Source organism: Lissotriton helveticus, chromosome 7 (genome assembly GCF_964261635.1).
Source record: "Lissotriton helveticus chromosome 7, aLisHel1.1, whole genome shotgun sequence".
NCBI lineage: Eukaryota > Metazoa > Chordata > Amphibia > Caudata > Salamandridae > Lissotriton > Lissotriton helveticus.
The window spans coordinates 1,718,745,138-1,718,770,695 of NC_136068.1; the positions used below are offsets into that span (position 1 = coordinate 1,718,745,138).

The 25,558-nt window shown below is 49.7% G+C and overlaps 1 protein-coding gene across 2 annotated transcripts in view; it reads right to left on the bottom strand.

Annotated features, from left to right (window-relative positions):
• The window catches only part of LOC144770695 (retroviral integration site protein Fli-1 homolog), a 261,988-nt gene that overhangs the window by 65,571 nt on the left and 170,859 nt on the right, over positions 1 to 25,558 (bottom strand). For both annotated transcript variants that reach the window (XM_078655421.1, XM_078655419.1), the window contains exon 3: positions 12,594 to 12,751. In XM_078655421.1, the coding sequence (XP_078511547.1) occupies positions 12,594 to 12,751 (158 nt within the window). The remainder of the gene's footprint in view (positions 1 to 12,593; positions 12,752 to 25,558) is intronic.

Below are 25,558 nucleotides of genomic sequence, written 5' to 3' on the forward strand. Positions count from 1 at the left end.
GGTATCAGGATCCCAGACTGTGGAATGCTTTGAGCACAGAGCCCAACTACTTGCCATGCAGGAAAGGCTTGAAAACTGTGGACTCACAAACTGGGAGTAAAAATTAAATAATGTTGGATTGTGGCCTTTTCTTGTTTGTATGTCAGAATATCATATGCAGAAATACCGATTGAGTTAAATATTGTGTCCCAAATCTTCTATATAAATAAAAATGTAAATGTTTGTTTTTTCAAAATCGCAAATCTCCGAAAGTTCTTCACCGATTGCTTTGAAATTTTGACACAACGTTGGATTCGAATAGGGGGGTGTTTTTATACACACAACGTTGGATTCCAATACGCGCATGTTTTTAATCGAAAGCCCGAACAGACGGGTGCCATTCCCATCACATTTCCTTTGCCATTCAGCCGGTTTTGTGCTGTATACATATATCTCTAATTTCCTTTTATCTGTATTATTGAGACCATAAAATGATAGTAGTGGTGATGGAACACCTAGCCTAATTCATCGTCATCTGCACTGGGCTACAAACCAGTTTGTGAAAAGGCTGTAAATACTTCAAAAAGTAGGCAGTGGCTTACTGGGGGGGCATGACCACATAAAACTATCCCTAAGATCATTCTCTGGCTCCATGTGGACATGGCAATCACATTTTGTGCTCTGTACATAAGGCGAACATGGACAAAGGTCCAATATGGCATCAAAAACTAACATCCCATTAGATTCCGAAAAGGATTCCACACTCGTTGATGGCACAACTTATCACCCATTAAACCTTCAACTTGATTAAACATTGAGGTGGAAGTCTGGGGTACCAGGATCCCAGACTGTGGAATGCTTTGAGCACAGAGCCCAACTACTTGCCATGCAGGAAAGGCTTGAAAACTGTGGACTCACAAACTGGGAGTAAAAATTAAATAATGTTGGATTGTGGCCTTTTCTTGTTTGTATGTCAGAATATCATATGCAGAAATACCGATTGAGTTAAATATTGTGTCCCAAATCTTCTATATAAATAAAAATGTAAATGTTAGTTTTTTCAAAATCGCAAATCTCCGAAAGTTCTTCACCGATTGCTTTGAAATTTTGACACAACGTTGGATTCGAATAGGGGGGTGTTTTTATACACACAACGTTGGATTCCAATACGCGCATGTTTTTAATCGAAAGCCCGAACAGACACATAAAAATGTCAATGTTCCTTTGTTCAAAATCTTAAATCTCCGAAAGTTCTTCACCGATTGATTTGAAATTTTGACACAACGTTGGATTCGATTAAGCGATTGTTTATATATATACACAACGTGGGATTAGAATACGCGTGTGTCCAATACACGCGTGTTTTTAATTGAAAGGCTGAACAGACCCTATTGATTTGGTTGCTGCGCAAAAACTACAAGGGACGCATAGAGACAATAGTCTACATATATTAGGATGGACAGTTGGTGTCAAGATGGCAGACCGGGAAGTGGGTGGAGGGAGGGGGGAGGAGTTGGTTCACTTTGCAACATTAAGAAAGGACGCATAGAGACAATAGTCTACATATATTAGGATGGAAAGTTGGTGTCAGGATGGCAGATCGGGAAGTGGGTGGAGGGAGGGGGGAGGAGTTGGATCACTTTGCAACATTAGCGTGTGTTTATATATACACAACGTTGGACTAGAATACGCGCGTGTCCAATACGTGCATGTTTTTAATCGAAAGGTCGAACAGACCCTATCGATTTGGTTTGCTGCGCAACAACTAAAAGGGACACATAGAGACAATAGTCTACATATATTAGGATGGACAGTTGATGTCAGGATGGCAGACCGGGAAGTGGGAGGAGGGAGGAGGGAGGAGTTGGTTCACTTTGTGACATTAAGAAAGGACGCATAGAGACAATAGTCTACATAGTCTACATATATTAGGATGAACAGTTGGTGTCAGGATGGCAGACCGGGAAGAGGGTGGAGGGAGCGGGGAGGAGTTGATTCAATTTGCAACATTAGCGCGTGTTTATATATACACAACGTGACAATAGTTACAAAAACATATTGTGTACCCACAAGCATTGTGAAATTAAACATATTAGAAACGTGCGCTTACTCTTTTCTTTCTCTTTCATTTAACCACACTGTGCCACAGCGGGAAACATCGTTTACAACGCGGTGTTTACACCGCACTACCTTTACAACGCAAGTCGTTACTACGACTTGCGCTGGATGGCGCTGTTGGATAAGGAATATTGTAATTTTATATTCCAACACCTTCCCTACTGTTACGTGGGCTGGTGTTGGAATATAATATTATAATATTCCTCAATCCGCGCACACCAGCGCAAGTCGTTGTAACGACTTGCGTTGTAATGGCAGCGTTGTAAAGTACCGCGATCTAAAAGATCATGTAGTACTGACATACATCCTGCCACAGCAACGAGTGGCCAGGTACAGCTAGTATCTTTTATAAAAATGCTGTTTGAAGATTGTCTACATTAACTCAAATGGGGCAAAAATGTTCTACATTATATTAAGGAAATTATTTTTATATCAGACAAGATTTTGACAATGATTTTTTGGTACTACCCCCTTATATTAACTACCTTCTTACTTGGATAAATTCGGAAATATGTTCTCAAAAAACAGGAAAAGAAAAATGTCTTTAATGTTTCATCTCTCCCGCGTTTTCAGGTTTTCGTTTTATAAGTCTCGGCTACAGCTTTCTGATGGCAATGCATGGTTAAGGCAGTCAGTGTTCTTGCTGCTGGCGGCCGGGGAGAGGAACCTGAAAGGAAGACCTGCGCGTAGGACTGGGACACGACGAGATAAGTTAGGCTGGGGCTAAGGGGGTAGGCATTAAGGTAGGGGGTCGGTATTAGGGGCAGGGCGGAGAGTAGGATTGAAGTCAGGGGACGATTTTAGGGCTCAGGGCAGAAGGCTGGGGTCGGGGTAGGTTTAAGTAGTGTGATAGAGTTGTAGGGCTCTGAGCAGGGGGGCGGGAGGGAGGGCCAGTTTCCAGGGTAGGAGGGCAGTTTTTGGGCTTAGGGAAAGGGGGGTCGGGGTAGGTTTTACGTAGGGGGCAGAGTTTTAGGGCTCAGGGGAGCGGAAGGGGCAGTGTCCAGGGTAGGAGGGTCAGTTTTAGGGCAAGGGGGGTTGTGGAAGTTTTTAAGTGGGGGCAGAGTTTTAGGGATCAGGGCAGGAGGAAGGGTTAGTATTCAGGGCAACGGGAAGCTTTTAGGGCAGTGGGAGTCAGAACAGTTTACGATTTAAGGGCAATGTAGTTTTTAGGGCTTGGGGGAGTCGGGTTATAGGACAGGGGCCAGGATTTTAGGACTCAGGGTGGAGGGAAAGGGGTGTTAACTTCACCAGGCATTTCTTTGCCAAACTTGCCTTCACACAGAATTGTGTGGTAAAGGCATGCGTGGTAAAGGCATGTGCGGTAAAGCAATGCGTTGTTGAGACGCATTCGTTTTTCAGGCTGCGTGGTAGAGGCACCCGTGGTTCAACCATGCGTGCCTCTGTCATACAACCACTAGTGGCAGCCACGATTGGACTCTAACACTGTCCCACAGCAGCCACAATTGGACACTTGCCCTGAGCAGTGGCAGCCATGATTGGACGCTTGGATTGAGCAGTGGCAGCCATGATTGGACACTTGCTCTGAGCAGTGGCAGCAATGATTGGACACTTGGACAGAGCAGTGGCAGCCATGATTGGACATTTGCACTGGGCAGTAGCAGTCATGATTGGACACATGCACTGAGCAGTGGCAGTCATGATTGGACACTTGCACTGAGCAGTGGCAGCAATGATTGGACACTTGGACAGAGCAGTGGCAGCCATGATTGGGCATTTGCACTGGGCAGTGGCAGTCATGATTGGACACATGCACTGAGCAGTGGCAGCCATGATTGGACACTTGCACTGGGCAGTGGCAGCAATGATTGGACACTTGGACAGAGCAGTGGCAGCCATGATTGGACATTTGCACTGGGCAGTGGCAGTCATGATTGGACACTTGCACTGGGCAGTGGCAGCAATGATTGGACACTTGGACAGAGCAGTGGCAGCCATGATTGGACATTTGCACTGGGCAGTGGCAGTCATGATTGGACACTTGCACTGAGCAGTGGCAGCAATGATTGGACACTTGGATAGAGCAGTGGCAGCCATGATTGGACATTTGCACTGAGCAGTGGCAGTCATGATTGGACACTTGCACTGAGCAGTGGCAGTCATGATTGGACACATGCACTGAGCAGCAGCAGCCACTAATGGTCACTAACAATGCCCAGCAGTCTCTATGTTACTGGATAAGACACAGGATGAGTGCAGATCACGACACTGCACAGAGACAGCTGTGGAAACAGTACCAGATGAGGGTAAAGAGTTGCTCTAATATTATTAGAACTTAGTTCCGCCTTTGACACTGTCTCCCATCGGATTCTGATCCATGGTCTAGAAACCCGAGGAAGTCCAAGGTAAAGCACTAAAATGGTCAAAGATTTTTTTAAACAACCATTCTCAATCAGTTAGGATATCTGATTATTCATCAACACAGAGGGTTCAGAGCTATGGAGCTTCCCATGGTTCAATACTAGGCCCAACCCTTTTCAGTTTTTCCATCTCCCCATTAGCCTCTCTGATACAAGGATTTGTGTTGTCACTGACATCATATGCAGATGACATCCAGTTTGTCGTGTCAGTGGTTAAAGTCAAAAAGAAGGCAGGGAATTTCCATAATTGTGTGCTAGTGGTCAAGAAATGGATGTGCAGTAATGCAGTAAATGCACTTGAATTAAATGGAGGAAAAGCAGAAATAATCTGCTTCGTTTCGCTATCAAAGGTGCCAAACTGGTGGCCTGAAAGCCTAGGAGATGCACCGACCCCAGAGTCAGTGACAAAGTGCCTGGGAGTGATCATCAACTCAGAATTGAACCTGAACAAACATGTCACCCAGTTCTCAGCATCATATGTTACGCATCTGAGGTTCTACGTAAGGTGCTTCCCTTATTACCCGTGCAGACTCATAGACCTGTGGTCCAGGCGTTGATTGTTTCACACCTGGACGACTCAATGCACTGCATCTGGGAACCTACGTTAAATGTCCACAGAGGTCAGAACCGGGCAGCCAAACTTGTAACAGGGAGACAAATGAATATGCTACTTACCAGTATGCATCTGTTCTTGGCATGTAGGGCTGCTAACATTCATATCTTATGCATAGATCGCCGCCTAGTGTTGGATGATTGCACATTGTTGTCCTGGAAGAGTCTTCGAAGTATCACGAGATAGGTGGCTCCTCCCCTGGACTACAGTGCGCATGGGCATCGACTCCATCCCCAGATTGTTTTTAGCCATTGTGGCAGAGATGGAGTGAAATAGTATAAAGGTTGTCCATGCTAATGATGAATATAGAGAGAGTATCTGCAGCCGCTACGGGCACCGGGGAGGAGGGCGGGCGATATGAATGTTAGCAGCCCTACATGCCAAGAACAGATGCATACTGGTAAGTAGCATATTCAGTTCGAGGCATGTGGGCTGCTAAATTCATATCTTATGCATAGAATACACAGCAGTCCCTCCATTAAGGGCGGTTGCCCGTGCCAGCTGCAGAAGCTTGAAAAAGTGTCTTGAGAACAGCCTGTCCTACAGCTGCTTGCTGTTTTGAATGCACATCTACACAGTAATGTTTGGTATGTGTGTCTGGTGTAGACCATGTGGCTGCTCTACAAATGTCTTCTAAGGGAATGTTCCCCAGGAAAGCCATGGAGGCCCCCAATTTGCGTGTGGAGTGCGCCCTTGGGGGTATTGTTAAAGTACGTTTAGCCTTTTGATAACAGATTTGAATGCACTTAACAATCCATCTGGCTATTCCTGCTTTGGAAATGGGGTTGCCTTTGTGCTGTGCTGAGAAGGCAACAAATAGTTGTTGTGTCTTTCTAAAGTGTTGTGTTCTGTCAATGTAGTACATTAGCGCCCTCCTAACGTCTAATGTATGAAGCATTCTTTCTGCTACTGTTTGTGGGTTTTGGAAGAACGCAGGCAGGTCAATAGTTTGGTTGATATGAAACTGTGACACCACCTTAGGAAGGAATTTGGGGTTAGTGCGGAGCACTACCCTGTTGGAATGTATCTGGATGAATGGCTCTTGGATTGTGAGCGCCTGCAGCTCACTTACACGTCTGAGCGACGTGATAGCAATGAGAAAAGCCACTTTCCATGTGAGAAACTGAATCTCGCAGGAGTGCAGTGGCTCAAAAGGTGGGCCCATCAGCCTAGTGAGGACCACATTGAGGTTCCACACTGGAGCTGGTGGTGTTCTTGGAGGAATGACTCGCTTCAGTCCTTCTAGGAAGGCTTTAATGGCAGGCACCCTGAAAACAGAGAGGTGTTGCCTATTCTGGAGATAAGCCGCTATGGCGGATAAATGTATCCGAATGGAAGCGTACGCTAGATTGCATTTGTAAAGATGTAACAAATAGCAGATGATGTTAGGAATGGATGCATCCAGCGGGTTGATAATGTTGTCTGTACAGTACATGACAAACCGCTTCCATTTTGCTGCATAGCAAGCTCGGGTAGTGGGCTTCCTTGCCTCCCGGATGATGTCCATGCATTCTGGAGGCAGGTTGAGGTAGCCAAATTCTAAGACTTCAGGAGCCAGATCGCCAGATTGAGCTGTCGCGGATCTGGATGCTGAATGTCGCCATGGTTCTGCGTTAAGAGCCTGGATGTGAGATGCAGCCTTTGATGCGGTACCACGGAAAGTTCTAGAAACGTGGTGTACCATGGTTGGCGTGCCCATGTTGGAGCAACCAGGATGAGAGTCATCGAGTGTTGCTTTAGCTTTCTTGCCACCAGCGGAATGAGAGGCGCTGGGGGAAAAGCGTACGCAAATTTGCCTGACCAGTTCATCCATATCCCATTCCCTTGCGATTCCGTGTGAGGGAACCTGGCGGCAAAGCTTTGGCATTTTGCGTTTTCCCTTGTGGCAAACAGGTCTATCTCTGGATGACCCCACTGCTGGAAGTACGGGTGGAGTACTGATGGATGTATCTCCCACTCGTGCATTTGATGGCTGTATCTGCTGAGCAGGTCCGCCATCTGATTGTCCTTGCCCGGGAGGTGTTCCGCCATGAGGAAAATGTTCCTCTGAATGGCCCACTTCCACATGCTCTGAGCCAGATGAGACAGTTGTGGTGAGTGAGTACGTCCCTGCTTTTGGATGTAGTACATGGCTGTCATGTTGTCCGTCCGGATCAACACGACTTTGTTGCACAAATGTACTTTGAAGGACTTTATCGCCATGAAGATTGCCATCAATTCCAGGTAGTTGATGTGCAACTTCTGCTGCTGGGTGGACCACAGTCCCTGCACAGTGTAGTGGAGCACATGAGCTCCCCACCCTTGGAGAGATGCGTCCGTTGTTAGGATTATCTGTGGCACTGGCTCTTGGAACGGTCGTCCCTTGCAAAGGTTGTGTGGATTCCACCAATGCAGAGAGTTGTATGCCCGACCGGTCACCAACACTAGGTCTGTCAGCTGCCCCCGAGCCTGTGTCCACTTATTTGCCAAGCATTCTTGGAGCGGGCGCATGTGCAACCTCGCGTGCGGGACTATGAAGATGCAGGAGGCCATCATGCCTATCAACTGCATGAACACTCTCGCTGGCAGGGAGTGTTGCGGTCTGAACTTTTGGCTCAGCGACTGAATGCTGTTGATTCTGACTGGGTTTGGCTGAGCCATAGCAGTCAGGGTGTTTATTGTCGCGCCCAGATACTGCCGCACATGGTTTGGTTGAAGGTGCGACTTCGGGTAGTTTAGCGAGAACCCCAGGCTGTGAAGGAGTTGAATAGTGTGGGACATGTCCGCGGCGCACTGTTGTTCCGACTTTGCTTGAACAAGCCAGTCGTCTAGGTACGGGTAGACATGTATGTTCTGTCTTCTGAGGTGCGCCGCCACTGTCGCCAGACACTTTGTAAACACTCTGGGGGCAGTAGTCACCCCGAAGGGTAGGACTTTGAACTGATAGTGCCTGTTTTGAATGGTAAACCTGAGGTATTTTCTGTGGGATGGGTGGAGTGGGATGTGGAAATAAGCATCCTTGAGATCCAAGGTTGCTAGGAAGTCCCCTTGATTGAGCAGGGGAAGGATTTGTTGCAGTGTCAGCATGTGAAAGTGTTCTGACAGTATGTACATGTTGAGGGGGCGTAGATCCAGAATAGGTCTGAGGGATCCGTCCTTTTTTGGGATGAGGAAGTACAGGGAATAGACCCCTGTGCCTTCTTCTTCTACAGGTACGAGCTCGATTGCGCCTTTTTGCAGCATCACCAGTACTTCCTGCTGCAATAAGTGCAAGTGCTCTGCCGACATAGGACGGTGTCTTGGGGGAATGTTGGGAGGAGTGGATGTTAACTCCAAACAGTAACCGTACTGGATAAGTTTTCTCACCCACCTGTCTGTGGTGATGGACGTCCAGACTGGCAGGAACTTCTGGAGTCTCCCCCCGACAGGTGTGGTATGGTCGGGGGGCAGAGACAGAGAGTCACTGTTTGTTGGCGGCAGAGGTACGGGAGTTGTTGTTCCCTCTGCCTCTGCCCTTGGCACTGTTACCTCTGTAACCCCCTCTACCCTGCTTGGGGTACGAGGATTGCGCACCACCCTTTGTGAATTGTGTTTGTTGACCCAAGTGTCCTCTGGTAACACCACGTGCTCCTGAGCGACGAAAAGTGTTTCACCTGAATTGTTGTGACTGAAGCGCCCCCATGGACTTAGCAGTCTCGTTGTCCTTTTTAATTTTTTCAAGGGTGGTGTCTACATCTGGACCAAACAGTCTGTCAGGATTGACGGGCTGGTTGAGGATTGTAGTCTGGATGTCAGGCTTAAATCCAGATATGCGAAGCCAAGCTTGTCGCCTCAACATGACGCTAGTGTTAATCCCCCTAGCCGCTGTATCTGCCACATCAAGTGCACACTTCATTGCAGCGTTTGAGATAAGCTTTCCCTCTTGTATGAGCATTTTGGCTGCTTCCTTAAACTCATCAGGTAGGTGTTGAAGGAGCTGTTCTAGGGTGTCGTAATGCGCCCTATCGTATCGTGCCAATAGTGCCTGGGTGTTTGCAATACGCCATACATTGGCAGCCTGCGCTGCCACCCTCTTGCCGGATGCCTCAAGCACTTTCGACTCCTTGTCTGGGGGAGGAGCTTCACCCGTGGTTTGGGAGTTTGCCCTCTTGCGGGCATTGGCGACCACCAACGAGTCCAGAGGCAACTGTCCTCGAATATATGCAGGATCTCCAGGTGTTGGCCTGTATTTTTTCTCGATACGTGGGTTCACCACTCTCGCCCTGGTAGGTTCCTTAAAGATCTCTGGGGCATGTTTAAGGACACCTTTAAGCATAGGAAGTATTTTAACTGTTCTTTCTGAGACAGAGAAAGTGTCAAACAAAAAGTCTTCCTCCACCGGGTCAGCATGCATGTCCACATTATGATTTGCTGCTGCCCGTTCGATTAAAGCATTAAATGCTGCAGAATCCTCTGTTGGAGATGTACGTGCCCCAAAACCCTGTGGATCTTGTACCACCTGATGTCCACCTTGGTCCCCAGTGTCGTCATATGAGTCCTGCTGAACATCAGGGTCATTGTCAACTGGGAAATTGTATTGGTCCTCTTGTTCATCATCCTCTCCTCCTGATTGGTTGGGGGAAGGTGATGGACTCCTTCTCGGTGGTGGCAGAATAGGCTCAATAAGGGAAGGAATGTCCTGTGCTGGCCTCTTCTTCTTCAGTGGAATAACATAGGATTCCAGTGGTTGGGAAGTGATTTTCCTCTTATAAAGGGTCCATTTCCCTGTTTGGGCATCGATGCAATGCTCAGATTGGTCTTCTGAGGCTTGATATTGATCCGAGCGGCTCTTTGGCGTCGACGGATCCGACGGTTTTGGCACCGACGTTGTTGCAAATGCCTTTGGGGCCACCTTCGGTGGCAGAGTGTAAAGAAGCTTGCTCGAGGACTTCGGAGGTGTGTCCACCGATTTTGGAGCCGATGGCGTGGAAGCCGTGGACGACAAAGTCTTCTCCCGAATACGTTTCAGGGAGTCGGTGACCTGCTTTGTGAAGGAGGTAGAGGGTTTTGTAACCGACGGCCGATGTTCGGTGGCGTCGGAGTCCCTTGGTGTCGACGGTATTTGCGTCGACGAATCTTCGGCTGCAATGTGTCGCGGCTCCGTTGAAGGCTTTGGCGCCGACGCCGTTGCTGCAGATCCGGCATCCTTGTGCCGATGCGTTGAGCCCGCGGCCTTTGGGTCGTGGCTTTTAGTCGACTTTGGGTCGACTGGGCGTTTAGTTGACGGCGCCGTAGTAGCGTCCGAAGGCGTGTCAAGAGTTTTAGATGTCCGCGCCGGAGCAACCGTGGTCGACGCCTGATGGACGGCCTTCTTGGAGGAGGGTTCCTTGTGCACCTTCTGCGGCGCTGTCGACTCGACAGCCTTCTTCGACTTTTGTGGGCCGGAGGGCGACGGAGTCGATGAAGGAGCAGGCTTCGATATTTTTTGTAGGACGTGGGCCATTTTAGGTTTTGTCGATTCCGTAGGTTTCGGTTTCGATTTCGGCTGGACGTCGGCCATCTTGGGTGCCGTAGAATCCGAAGGTTTCGGTTTCGGTTTCGATACGGGCAATGGCGGCTCCGCTTGAGTGTCCGTGGCCGGGCCAGAAGGCGGGGCCGGGGATAGCGGTGCAGGGTCGTGGGTAAGGCCGAGTGGCGATCCCGTGACCTGAGCCTGAATAATGTAGACTTCGGGGCATAGCTCCTCCTCTGAGCTATCTTCCGCGGCCCCATAAACTTCTTCGTCGTCCCCTACCTCCTCGACGTATTCAAGGTCTTGGGCCTGTCCTTCGATGTATTCCTCTGGATCGGCCTGGACCTCCGTCGACGGTGGCAAAATCTGGAGATGATGGCTATCGCCTTCCTCCGCGGGGTCGTCGAATATGTTGTCGGGTGCCGGTGTCGCTCGCTGGGCCTCCAGGCGCGCCGCGCGCCAATGCTTGAGCGTCTTCTTGGACCTGAACTGAGAGCAGGCCATGCAGTTTTCCTCGTTGTGGTCCGGCGACAGGCATTTATTACAGACCGGATGCACATCGATGTGTGGATATTTGGATCCACAGACGGGGCAGAACTTGAACGGGCTCCGCTCCATGTTAAGTTCGTCGGGTCTTGCTGCGACGAGAGGGCCTCGATGTCCGAGGAGTTACTTGACTCCGTAGATTTCCGGCTCAGAGAGTCGGACGACGCTCGAGACTGTACGCAAACAATACCGACGCAGGTAACGAAGGCCTTTTGGCCTTAAGATCAAAGTTTATCGGTTCCGACACGGAGACGTCGAAACCACATCCGAACCCAATGGCGGAAAAAAACAATCTGGGGATGGAGTCGATGCCCATGCGCACTGTAGTCCAGGGGAGGAGCCACCTATCTCGTGATACTTCGAAGACTCTTCCAGGACAACAATGTGCAATCATCCGGACCCAACACTAGGCGGCGATCTATGCATAAGATATGAATTTAGCAGCCCACATGCCTCGAACAATATGATTCAGCTTCCAATGCTAGGAAAGAGGTACACTGGAATCTTTGAATCAGCGAATGCAGTTCAAAAACAGATGGTCTACCTCATAAGGCATTTTATCGAACAGGTCCAGTGAGCATCTCAGGTAAGTTTTATAAGTGGTAATAATAATAATAATCAATCAATTAATCAGGAATTGTGTAGCGTGGCTAATCACTGTGAGGGTATCCAGGCGCAGGGGGATCAGTTGAACAATCCCATCTGAGAAGGATGCGGAGGTAAAGGGACTTTCAACTAACAAATGTTCCTAGGTTTAAACTGGAAAGAAAGGGAGACATGCCTTTTTCAGTATTGGCTCCTAAACCGTGGAGTCATTTACCTTTAAGTCTTAGGTCAGAAACCAACCCCGTGAGATTCTCTAGGTGATTGGAAATGAGGCGGTTCCACCAAATGTAAGGCAGATCAGTTCAGTGCCAGGACACCTGTTTCAGGCACTCAATTCGGCACTTCAAAAATACAAGCCATCATCACTATTTGGCACTGGATACTAACCATGATTAGTAACCACAATAAGGGCTAATTAGGACACTAGCATGCACCATTGGCCATAGTTTTACTCAAGCATCCACCAGGACATGCAATTAATCACAAGCCCTGATCCACAACCAAGACAGGACAACTACAATGACCTGTATTTACACTTGAAGACTAACAGTGAACAACAGCATAACCAGGCACAAACACTGACCTGCAGCAATCATGTCACCCACACAGAGCAGCTACAACAGGCAACTTCCATGAATCCCACCACTGATCCACAGCCATGATGGTGCAATTGCACTGACCTTTCAAGAATGATTAAACCCTAGCATGGACCTGCGGCCATGCCTGCTCTCGAGCACTGACATGAAGCTACTGTCGACAAACACATCAGCATGGAGTCACACTTACAAATTAGCACTGCCATGCAGCCATTGGTGCTCACTGATGTTGACATGCAGCGAGGCGCTAGAATTGAACAGAATCATGGATGGACACAGGCACTCACCTGCTGGCACAATGACCCTCTTCTCCTCGGTATGGCCGGTGTTGGTGGGAGTGATGGGCCGTGGCTCGACATAGGTTGGCTGGTACGTCACGTGGGAGACCTCTGTGTTGTTTGCCACCTTACTCCGCCGAGGTGCACCGCAGGCAATGGGGGGCTGCCTTTAGTGAGAGAAAGAGAAGAGAGTGGTGAGCAGTGAGCTAAGGGGTCGTTGTTGAGCTTTCTAGAGCAATTACAAACAATGGGGTGACCCAAAAATAACTTGAAGGACCTGAGGAGCTTTCTAGAGCAGCCCACACGTCTTGTGGCTAGAGAGGTCTATGCTCCAGGGACCATAATCTGAGCACTAAGCACTGCATTAGACTCTGATCCTGGGATAGAGACGCTCTCTGTCTCCGAGTTGTGCAGACGCACTGCATTAGACTCTGATGCTTGCATAGAGATGCTCTCTGTCTCCGAGGTGTGCAGACACACTGCATTAGACTCTGGTGCTGGAATAGAGACACTGTCTGTCTCCGAGGTGTGCAGACACACTGCATTAGACTCTGATGCTGGAATAGAGACACTGTCTGTCTCCGAGGTGTGCAGACGCACTGCATTAGACTCTGATGCTGGGATAGAGACGCTGTCTGTCTCTGAGCTGTGCAGACACACTGCATTAGACTCTGATGCTGGAATAGAGACACTGTCCGTCTCCGAGGTGTGCAGAGGCACTGCATTAGACTCTGATGCTGGGATAGAGACGCTGTCTGTCTCTGAGCTGTGCAGACGCACTGCATTAGACTCTGATGCTGGGATAGAGACACTGTCTGTCTCCGAGGTATGCTGACACACTGCATTAGACTCTGGTGCTGGGATAGAGATACTGTCTGTCTCGGAGGTATGCTGACGCACTGCATTAGACTCTGGTGCTGGGATAGAGATGCCGTCTATCTCCGATGTGTGCTGACGCACTGCATTAGACTCTGATGCTGGGATAGAGATGCTTTCTATCTCCGATGTGTGCTGACGCACTGCATTAGACTCCGGTACTGGGATAGAGAAGCTCTGTGTCTCTGAGGTGTGCTGACACACTGCATTAGACTCTGATGCTGGGATAGAGACGCTGTCTGTCTCCGAGGTATGCTGATGCACTGCATTAGACTCTGATGCTGGGATAGAGACACTGTCTGTCTCCAATGTATGCTGATGCACTGCATTAGACTCTGATGCTGGAATAGAGACACTGTCTGTCTCCGAGGTGTGCAGACACACTGCATTAGACTCTGGTGCTGGGATAGAGACACTGTCTGTCTCCGAGGTGTGCTATCGCACTGCATTAGACTCTGATGCTGGGATAGAGATGCTGTCTGTCTCCGAGACATGCTGACGCACTACATTAGACTCTGATGCTGGGATAGAGATGCTCTGTGTCTCCGAGGTGTGCAGACGCACTGCATTAGACTCTGATGCTGGGATAGAGATGCTCTGTGTCTCCGAGGTGTGCAGACGCACTGCATTAGACTCTGATGCTGGGATAGAAACACTGTCTGTCTCCGAGGTGTGCTGACACACTGCATTAGACTCTGATGCTGGGGTAGAGACACTGTCTGTCTCCGAGGTGTGCAGACACACTGCATTAGACTCTGATGCTGGGATAGAGATGCTCTGTGTCTCTGAGGTGTGAAGACGCACTGCATTAGACTCTGATGCTGGGATAGAGATGCTGTCTGTCTCCGAGGTATGCTGACACACTGCATTAGACTCTGATGCTGGGATAGAGATGCTGTCTGTCTCCGAGGTGTGCAGACGCACTGCATTAGACTCTGATGCTGGGATAGAGACACTGTCTGTCTCCGAGGTATGCTGTAACACTGCATTAGACTCTGATGCTGGGATAGAGACACTGTCTGTCTACGAGGTATGCTGACACACTGCATTAGACTCTGATGCTGGGATAGAGATACTGTCTGTCTCCGAGACATGCTGACGCACTGCATTAAACTCTGATGCTGGGCTAGAGAGCCTGTCTGTCTCCGAGGTATGCAGACACACTGCATTAGACTCTGATGCTGGGATAGAGATGCTCTGTGTCTCCGAGGTGTGCAAACGCACAGCATTAGACTCTGATGCTGGGATAGAGACGCTCTCTGTCTCCGAGGTATGCTGACACACTGCATTAGACTCTGATGCTGGGATAGAGACACTGTCTGTCCCCGAGGTGTGCTGACACACTGCATTAGACTCTGATGCTGGGATAGAGACACTGTCTGTCTCCGAGGTATGCTGACACACTGCGTTAGACTCCGGTGCTGGGATAGAGACACTGTCTGTCTCCGAGACATGCTGACGCACTGCATTAAACTCTGATGCTGGACTAGAGACCCTGTCTGTCTCCGAGGTATGCAGACACACTGCATTAGACTCTGATGCTGGGATAGAGATGCTCTGTGTCTCCGAGGTGTGCATACGCACTGCATTAGACTCTGATGCTGGGATAAAGACGCTGTCTGTCTCCGAGGTATGCTGACACACTGCATTAGACTCCGATGCTGGGATAGAGACGCTCTCTGTCTCTGAGGTGTACTGACGACCTGCATTAGACTCTGATGCTGGGGTAGAGATAATGTCTCTCTCCGAGGTATGCTGACACACTGCATTAGAATCTGATGCTGGGATAGAGACGCTGTCTGTCTCTGAGCTGTGCAGACGCACTGCATTAGACTCTGATGCTGGGATAGAGACACTGTCTGTCTCCAAGGTATGCTGACACACTGCATTAGACTCTGATGCTGGGATAGAGACGCTCTGTGTCTCCGAGGTGTGCAGACGCACTGCATTAGACTCTGATGCTGGGATAGAGATGCTCTGTGTCTCCGAGGTGTGCAGACGCACTGCATTAGACTCTGATGCTGGGATAGAGACGCTGTCTGTCTCCGAGGTATGCTGATGCACTGCATTAGACTCTGATGCTGGGATAGAGACGCTCTCTGTCTCCGAGGTGTACTGACGACCTGCATTAGACTCTGATGCTGGGGTAGAGATAATGTCTCTCTCCGAGGTATGCTGACACACTGCATTAGACTCTAATGCTGGGATAGAGACACTGTCTGTCTCTGAGGTATTCTGAAACACTGCATTAGTCTCAGATGCTTGAGTAGAGACACTGTCTGTCTAACAGGTATGCTGATGCACTGCACTAGACTCCAGTGCTGGGATAGAGACGCTCTGTGTCTCCGAGGTATGCAGACGCACTGCATTAGACTCTGAAGCTGGGATAGAGACACTGTCTGTCTCTGAGCTGTGCAGACACACTGCATTAGACTCTAATGCTGGTATAGAGACGCTGTCTGTCTCTGAGCTGTGCAGACGCACTGCATTAGACTCTGAAGCTGGGATAGAGACGCTGTCTGTCTCTGAGCTGTGCAGACGCACTGCATTAGACTCTGAAGGTGGGATAGAAACACTGTCTGTCTCCGAGGTATGCTGACACACTGCATTAGACTCTGATGCTGGGATAGAGACACTGTCTGTCTCTGAGCTGTGCAGACACACTGCATTAGACTCTGATGCTGGGATAGAGACACTGTCTGTCTCTGAGCTGTGCAGACGCACTGCATTAGACTCTGATGCTGGGATAGAGACGCTGTCTGTCTCCGAGGTATGCTGATGCACTGCATTAGACTCCGATGCTGGGATAGAGACGCTCTCTGTCTCTGAGGTGTACTGACGACCTGCATTAGACTTTGATGCTGGGGTAGAGATAATGTCTCTCTCCGAGGTATGCTGACACACTGCATTAGAATCTGATGCTGGGATAGAGACGCTGTCTGTCTCTGAGCTGTGAAGACGCACTGCATTAGACTCTGATGCTGGGATAGAGACACTGTCTGTCTCCAAGGTATGCTGAGACACTGCATTAGACTCTGATGCTGGGATAGAGATGCTCTGTGTCTCCGAGGTGTGCAGACGCACTGCATTAGACTCTGATGCTGGGATAGAGACGCTGTCTGTCTCCGAGGTATGCTGATGCACTGCATTAGACTCCGATGCTGGGATAGAGACGCTCTCCGTCTCCGAGGTGTACTGACGACCTGCATTAGACTCTGATGCTGGGGTAGAGATAATGTCTCTCTCCGAGGTATGCTGACACACTGCATTAGACTCTAATGCTGGGATAGAGACACTGTCTGTCTCTGAGGTATTCTGAAACACTGCATTAGTCTCCGATGCTTGAGTAGAGACACTGTCTGTCTCCGAGGTATGCTGATGCACTGCACTAGACTCCAGTGCTGGGATAGAGACGCTCTGTGTCTCCGAGGTATGCTGATGCACTGCACTAGACTCCAGTGCTGGGATAGAGACGCTCTGTGTCTCCGAGGTATGCAGACGCACTGCATTAGACTCTGATGCTGGTATAGAGACGCTGTCTGTCTCTGAGCTGTGCAGACGCACTGCATTAGACTCTGATGCTGGGATAGAGACGCTGTCTGTCTCTGAGCTGTGCAGACGCACTGCATTAGACTCTGAAGGTGGGATAGAAACACTGTCTGTCTCCGAGGTATGCTGACACACTGCATTAGACTCTGATGCTGGGATAGAGACACTGTCTGTCTCTGAGCTGTGCAGACACACTGCATTAGACTCTGATGCTGGGATAGAGACACTGTCTGTCTCTGAGCTGTGCAGACGCACTGCATTACACTCTGATGCTGGGATAGAGACGCTGTCTGTCTCCGAGGTATGCTGATGCACTGCATTAGACTCTGATGCTGGGCTAGAGATGCTCTCTGCCTCTGAGGTATGCTGACACACTGCATTAGACTCTGATGCTAGGATAGAGACACTGTCTGTCTCCGAGACATGCTGACACACTGCATTAGACTCTGATGCTTGGATAGAGACACTGTCTGTCTCCGAGGTATGCTGACACACTGCATTAGACTCTGATGCTGGGATTGAGACACTGTCTGTCTCTGAGCTGTGCAGACACACTGCATTAGACTCTGATGCTGGGATAGAGACACTGTCTGTCTCCGAGGTATGCTGACACACTGCATTAGACTCTGATGCTGGGATAGAGACACTGTCTGTCTCCGAGACATGCTGACGCACTGCATTAAACTCTGATGCTGGGCTAGAGACCCTGTTTGTCTCCGCGGTATGCAGACACACTGCATTAGACTCTGATGCTGGGATAGAGATGCTCTGTGTCTCCGAGGTGTGCAGACGCACTGCATTAGACTCTGATGCTGGGATAGAGATGCTGTCTGTCTCCGAGGTATGCTGACACACTGCATTAGACTCCGATGCTGGGATAGAGACGCTCTCTGTCTCTGAGGTGTACTGACGACCTGCATTAGACTCTGATGCTGGGGTAGAGATAATGTCTCTCTCCGAGGTATGCTGACACACTGCATTAGAATCTGATGCTGGGATAGAGACGCTGTCTGTCTCTGAGCTGTGCAGACGCACTGCATTAGACTCTGATGCTGGGATAGAGACACTGTCTGTCTCCAAGGTATGCTGACACAATGCATTAGACTTTGATGCTGGGATAGAGATGCTCTGTGTCTCCGAGGTGTGCAGACGCACTGTATTAGACTCTGATGCTGGAATAGAGACGCTGTCTGTCTCCGAGGTATGCTGATGCACTGCATTAGACTGCGATGTTGGGATAGAGATGCTCTCTGTCTCTGAGGTGTACTGACGACCTGCATTAGACTCTGATGCTGGGGTAGAGATAGTGTCTCTCTCCGATGTATGCTGACACACTGCATTAGACTCTAATGCTGGGATAGAGACACTGTCTGTCTCCAAGGTATTCTGAAACACTGCATTATTCTCCGATGCTTGAGTAGAGACACTGTCTGTCTCCGAGGTATGCTGATGCACTGCACTAGACTCCAGTGCTGGGATAGAGACGCTCTGTGTCTCCGAGGTATGCAGACGCACTGCATTAGACTCTGAAGCTGGGATAGAGACACTGTCTGTCTCTGAGCTGTGCAGACACACTGCATTAGACTCTGATGCTTGTATAGAGACGCTGTCTGTCTCTGAGCTGTGCAGACGCACTGCATTAGACTCTGATGCTGGGATAGAGACCCTGTCTGTCTCCGAGGTGTGCTGACGCACTGCATTAAACTCTGATGCTGGGATAGAGACACTGTCTGTCTCAGAGGTATGCAGAAGCACTGCATTAGACTCTGATGCTGGGATAGAAACACTGCCTGTCTCCGATGTATGCTGACACACTGCATTAGACTCTAATGCTGGGATAGAGACACTGTCTGTCTCCAAGGTATTCTGAAACACTGCATTATTCTCCGATGCTTGAGTAGAGACACTGTCTGTCTCCGAGGTATGCTGATGCACTGCACTAGACTCCAGTGCTGGGATAGAGACGCTCTGTGTCTCCGAGGTATGCAGACGCACTGCATTAGACTCTGAAGCTGGGATAGAGACACTGTCTGTCTCTGAGCTGTGCAGACACACTGCATTAGACTCTGATGCTGGTATAGAGACGCTGTCTGTCTCTGAGCTGTGCAGACGCACTGCATTAGACTCTGATGCTGGGATAGAGACCCTGTCTGTCTCCGAGGTGTGCTGACGCACTGCATTAAACTCTGATGCTGGGCTAGAGACCCTGTCTGTCTCAGAGGTATGCAGAAGCACTGCATTAGACTCTGATGCTGGGATAGAAACACTGCCTTTCTCTGGGGTATGCTGACGACCTGCATAAGACTTTGATGCCGGGGTAGAGACACTGTCTGTCTCAGGGGTATGCTGATGCACTGCATTAGACTCAGATGCTGGGACAGAGACACTGTCTGTCTCCGAGGTATGCTGACACACTGCATTAGACTCTGATGCTGGGATAGAGACACTGTCTGTCTCTGAGCTGTGCAGACACACTGCATTAGACTCTGATGCTGGGATAGAGACACTGTCTGTCTCCGAGGTATGCTGACACACTGCATTAGACTCTGATGCTGGGATAGAGACACTGTCTGTCTCCGAGACATGCTGACGCACTGCATTAAACTCTGATGCTGGGCTAGAGACCCTGTCTGTCTCCGAGGTATGCAGACACACTGCATTAGACTCTGATGCTGGGATAGGGATGCTCTGTGTCTCCGAGGTGTGCAGACGCACTGCATTAGACTCTGATGCTGTGTTAGAGACGCTGTCCGTCTCCGAAGTATGCTGACACACTGCATTAGACTCCGATGCTGGGATAGAGACGCTCTCTGTCTCTGAGGTGTACTGACGACCTGCATTATACTCTGATGCTGGGGTAGAGATAATGTCTCTCTCCGAGGTATGCTGACACACTGCATTAGAATCTGATGCTGGGATAGAGACGCTGTCTGTCTCTGAGCTGTGCAGACGCACTGCATTAGACTCTGATGCTGGGATAGAGACGCTGTCTGTCTCTGAGCTGTGCAGACGCACTGCATTAGACTCTGATGCTGGGATAGAGACACTGTCTGTCTCCAAGGTATGCTGACACACTGCATTAGACTCTGATGCTGGGATAGAGATGCTCTGTGTCTCCGAGGTGTGCAGACGCACTGCATTAGACTCTGATGCTGGGATAGAGACGCTGTCTGTCTCCAAAGTATGCTGATGCACTGCATTAGACTCCGATGCTGGGATAGAGACGCTCTCTGTCTCTGAGGTGTACTGACGACCTGTATTAGACTCTGATGCTGGGGTAGAGATAATGTCTCTCTCCGAGGTATGCTGACACACTGCATTAGACTCTAATGCTGGGATAGAGACACTGTCTGTCTCCGAGGTATTCTGAAACACTGCATTAGTCTCCGATGCTTGAGTAGAGACACTGTCTGTCTCCGAGGTATGCTGATGCACTGCACTACACTCCAGTGCTGGGATAGAGACGCTCTGTGTCTCCGTGGTATGCAGACGCACTACATTAGACTCTGAAGCTGGGATAGAGACACTGTCTGTCTCTGAGCTGTGCAGACACACTGCATTAGACTCTGATGCTGGTATAGAGACGCTGTCTGTCTCTGAGCTTTGCAGACGCACTGCATTAGACTCTGATGCTGGGATAGAGACCCTGTCTGTCTCCGAGGTGTGCTGATGCACTGCATTAAATTCTGATGCTGGGCTAGAGACCCTGTCTGTCTCTGAGGTATGCAGAAGCACTGCATTAGACTCTGATGCTGGGATAGAAACACTGCCTTTCTCTGGGGTATGCTGACGACCTGCATAGGACTTTGATGCCGGGGTAGAGACACTGTCTGTCTCAGGGGTATGCTGATGCACTGCATTAGACTCCGATGCTGGGATAGAGACGTTCTGGGTCTCCGAGGTATGCAGACGCACTGCATTAGACTCTGAAGCTTGGATAGAAACACTGTCTGTCTCCGAGGTATGCTGATGCACTGAATTTGACTCAGATGCTGGGATAGAGACACTGTCTGTCTCTGAGCTGTGCAGACACACTGCATTAGACTCTGATGCTGGTATAGAGACGCTGTCTGTCTCTGAGCTATGCAGACGCACTGCATTAGACTCTGATGCTGGGATAGAGACCCTGTCTTTCTCCGAGGTGTGCTGACGCACTGCATTAAACTCTGATGCTGGGCTAGAGACCCTGTCTGTCTCCGAGGTATGCAGAAGCACTGCATTAGACTCTGATGCTGGGATAGAAACACTGCCTTTCTCTGGGGTATGCTGACGACCTGCATTAGACTTTGATCCCGGGGTAGAGACACTGTCTGTCTCAGGGGGGTTTGGACACACTGCATTAGACTCAGATGCTGGGATAGAGACGCTCTGTGTCTCCGAGGTATGCTGACACACTGCATTAGACTCAGATGCTGGGATAGAGATACTGTCTGTCTCCGAGGTATGCTGACACACTGCATTAGACTCAGATGCTGGGATAGAGACGCTCTGTGTCTCCGAGGTATGCTGACACACTGCATTAGACTCAGATGCTGGGATAGAGATACTGTCTGTCTCCGAGGTATGCTGACACACTGCATTAGACTCAGATGCTAGGATAGAGATGCTCTCTGCATTAGACTCTGATTTTGGGATAGAGATACTGTCTGTCTCCGAGGTATGCTGGCACACTGCATTAGACTCAGATGCTGGGATAGAGATGCTCTCTGTCTCCGAGGTATGCTGACGCACTGCATTAGACTCTGAAGCTGGGATAGAAACACTGTCTGTCTCCGAGGTATGCTGACACACTGCATTAGACTCTGATGCTGGGATAGAGACACTGTCTGTCTCTGAGCTGTGCAGACACACTGCATTAGACTCTGATGCTGGGATAGAGACACTGTCTGTCTCTGAGCTGTGCAGACGCACTGCATTACACTCTGATGCTGGGATAGAGACGCTGTCTGTCTCCGAGGTATGCTGATGCACTGCATTAGACTCTGATGCTGGGCTAGAGATGCTCTCTGCCTCTGAGGTATGCTGACACACTGCATTAGACTCTGATGCTGGGATAGAGACACTGTCTGTCTCCGAGACATGCTGACACACTGCATTAGACTCTGATGCTTGGATAGAGACACTGTCTGTCTCCGAGGCATGCTGACACACTGCATTAGACTCTGATGCTGGGATTGAGACACTGTCTGTCTCTGAGCTGTGCAGACACACTGCATTAGACTCTGATGCTGGGATAGAGACACTGTCTGTCTCCGAGGTATGCTGACACACTGCATTAGACTCTGATGCTGGGATAGAGACACTGTCTGTCTCCGACACATGCTGACGCACTGCATTAAACTCTGATGCTGGGCTAGAGACCCTGTTTGTCTCCGCGGTATGCAGACACACTGCATTAGACTCTGATGCTGGGATAGAGATGCTCTGTGTCTCCCAGGTGTGCAGACGCACTGCATTAGACTCTGATGCTGGGATAGAGATGCTGTCTGTCTCCGAGGTATGCTGACACACTGCATTAGACTCCGATGCTGGGATAGAGACGCTCTCTGTCTCTGAGGTGTACTGACGACCTGCATTAGACTCTGATGCTGGGGTAGAGATAATGTCTCTCTCCGAGGTATGCTGACACACTGCATTAGAATCTGATGCTGGGATAGAGACGCTGTCTGTCTCTGAGCTGTGCAGACGCACTGCATTAGACTCTGATGCTGGGATAGAGACACTGTCTGTCTCCAAGGTATGCTGACACAATGCATTAGACTTTGATGCTGGGATAGAGATGCTCTCTGTCTCTGAGGTGTACTGACGACCTGCATTAGACTCTGATGCTGGGGTAGAGATAGTGTCTCTCTCCGATGTATGCTGACACACTGCATTAGACTCTAATGCTGGGATAGAGACACTGTCTGTCTCCAAGGTATTCTGAAACACTGCATTATTCTCCGATGCTTGAGTAGAGACACTGTCTGTCTCCGAGGTATGCTGATGCACTGCACTAGACTCCAGTGCTGGGATAGAGACGCTCTGTGTCTCCGAGGTATGCAGACGCACTGCATTAGACTCTGAAGCTGGGATAGAGACACTGTCTGTCTCTGAGCTGTGCAGACACACTGCATTAGACTCTGATGCTGGTATAGAGACGCTGTCTGTCTCTGAGCTGTGCAGACGCACTGCATTAGACTCTGATGCTGGGATAGAGACCCTGTCTGTCTCCGAGGTGTGCTGACGCACTGCATTAAACTCTGATGCTGGGCTAGAGACCCTGTCTGTCTCAGAGGTATGCAGAAGCACTGCATTAGACTCTGATGCTGGGATAGAAACACTGCCTTTCTCTGGGGTATGCTGACGACCTGCATAAGACTTTGATGCCGGGGTAGAGACACTGTCTGTCTCAGGGGTATGCTGATGCACTGCATTAGACTCAGATGCTGGGATAGAGACGTTCTGTGTCTCCGAGGTATGCAGACGCACTGCATTAGACTCTGAAGCTGGGATAGAAACACTGTCTGTCTCCGAGGTATGCTGATGCACTGCATTTGACTCTGATGCTGGGATAGAGAGACTGTCTGTCTCTGAGCTGTGCAGACACACTGCATTAGACTCTGATGCTGGTATAGAGACGCTGTCTGTCTCTGAGCTATGCAGACGCACTGCATTAGACTCTGATGCTGGGATAGAGACCCTGTCTTTCTCCGAGGTGTGCTGCCGCACTGCATTAAACTCTGATGCTGGGCTAGAGACCCTGTCTGTCTCCGAGGTATGCAGAAGCACTGCATTAGACTCTAATGCTGGGATAGAAACACTGCCTTTCGCTGGGTTATGCTGACGACCTGCATTAGACTTTGATGCCGGGGTAGAGACACTGTCTGTCTCAGGGGTGTGCTGACACACTGCATTAGACTCTGATGCTGGGACAGAGACACTGTCTGTCTCCGAGGTATGCTGACACACTGCATTAGACTCTGATGCTGGGATAGAGACACTGTCTGTCTCTGAGCTGTGCAGACACACTGCATTAGACTCTGATGCTGGGATAGAGACCCTGTCTGTCTCCGAGGTATGCAGACACACTGCATTAGACTCAGATGCTGGGATAGAGATGCTCTCTGTCTCCGAGGTATGCTGACGCACTGCATTAGACTCTGAAGCTGGGTTAGAGACGCTGTCCGTCTCCGAGGTATGCTGACACACTGCATTAGACTCCGATGCTGGGATAGAGACGCTCTCTGTCTCTGAGGTGTACTGACGACCTGCATTATACTCTGATGCTGGGGTAGAGATAATGTCTCTCTCCGAGGTATGCTGACACACTGCATTAGAATCTGATGCTGGGATAGAGACGCTGTCTGTCTCTGAGCTGTGCAGACGCACTGCATTAGACTCTGATGCTGGGATAGAGACGCTGTCTGTCTCTGAGCTGTGCAGACGCACTGCATTAGACTCTGATGCTGGGATAGAGACACTGTCTGTCTCCAAGGTATGCTGACACACTGCATTAGACTCTGATGCTGGGATAGAGATGCTCTGTGTCTCCGAGGTGTGCAGACGCACTGCATTAGACTCCGATGCTGGGATAGAGACGCTGTCTGTCTCCAAAGTATGCTGATGCACTGCATTAGACTCCGATGCTGGGATAGAGATGCTCTCTGTCTCTGAGGTGTACTGATGACCTGTATTAGACTCTGATGCTGGGGTAGAGATAATGTCTCTCTCCGAGGTATGCTGACACACTGCATTAGACTCTAATGCTGGGATAGAGACACTGTCTGTCTCCGAGGTATGCTGATGCACTGCACTACACTCCAGTGCTGGGATAGAGACGCTCTGTGTCTCTGTGGTATGCAGACGCACTGCATTAGACTCTGAAGCTGGGATAGAGACACTGTCTGTCTCTGAGCTGTGCAGACACACTGCATTAGACTCTGATGCTGGTATAGAGACGCTGTCTGTCTCTGAGCTTTGCAGACGCACTGCATTAGACTCTGATGCTGGGATAGAGACCCTGTCTGTCTCCGAGGTGTGCTGATGCACTGCATTAAACTCTGATGCTGGGCTAGAGACCCTGTCTGTCTCCGAGGTATGCAGAAGCACTGCATTAGACTCTGATGCTGGGATAGAAACACTGCCTTTCTCTGGGGTATGCTGACGACCTGCATAGGACTTTGATGCCGGGGTAGAGACACTGTCTGTCTCCGAGGTATGCTGACACACTGCGTTAGACTCCGGTGCTGGGATAGAGACACTGTCTGTCTCCGAGACATGCTGACGCACTGCATTAAACTCTGATGCTGGACTAGAGACCCTGTCTGTCTCCGAGGTATGCAGACACACTGCATTAGACTCTGATGCTGGGATAGAGATGCTCTGTGTCTCCGAGGTGTGCAGACGCACTGCATTAGACTCTGATGCTGGGATAAAGACGCTGTCTGTCTCCGAGGTATGCTGACACACTGCATTAGACTCCGATGCTGGGATAGAGACGCTCTCTGTCTCTGAGCTGTGCAGACGCACTGCATTAGACTCTGATGCTGGGATAGAGACACTGTCTG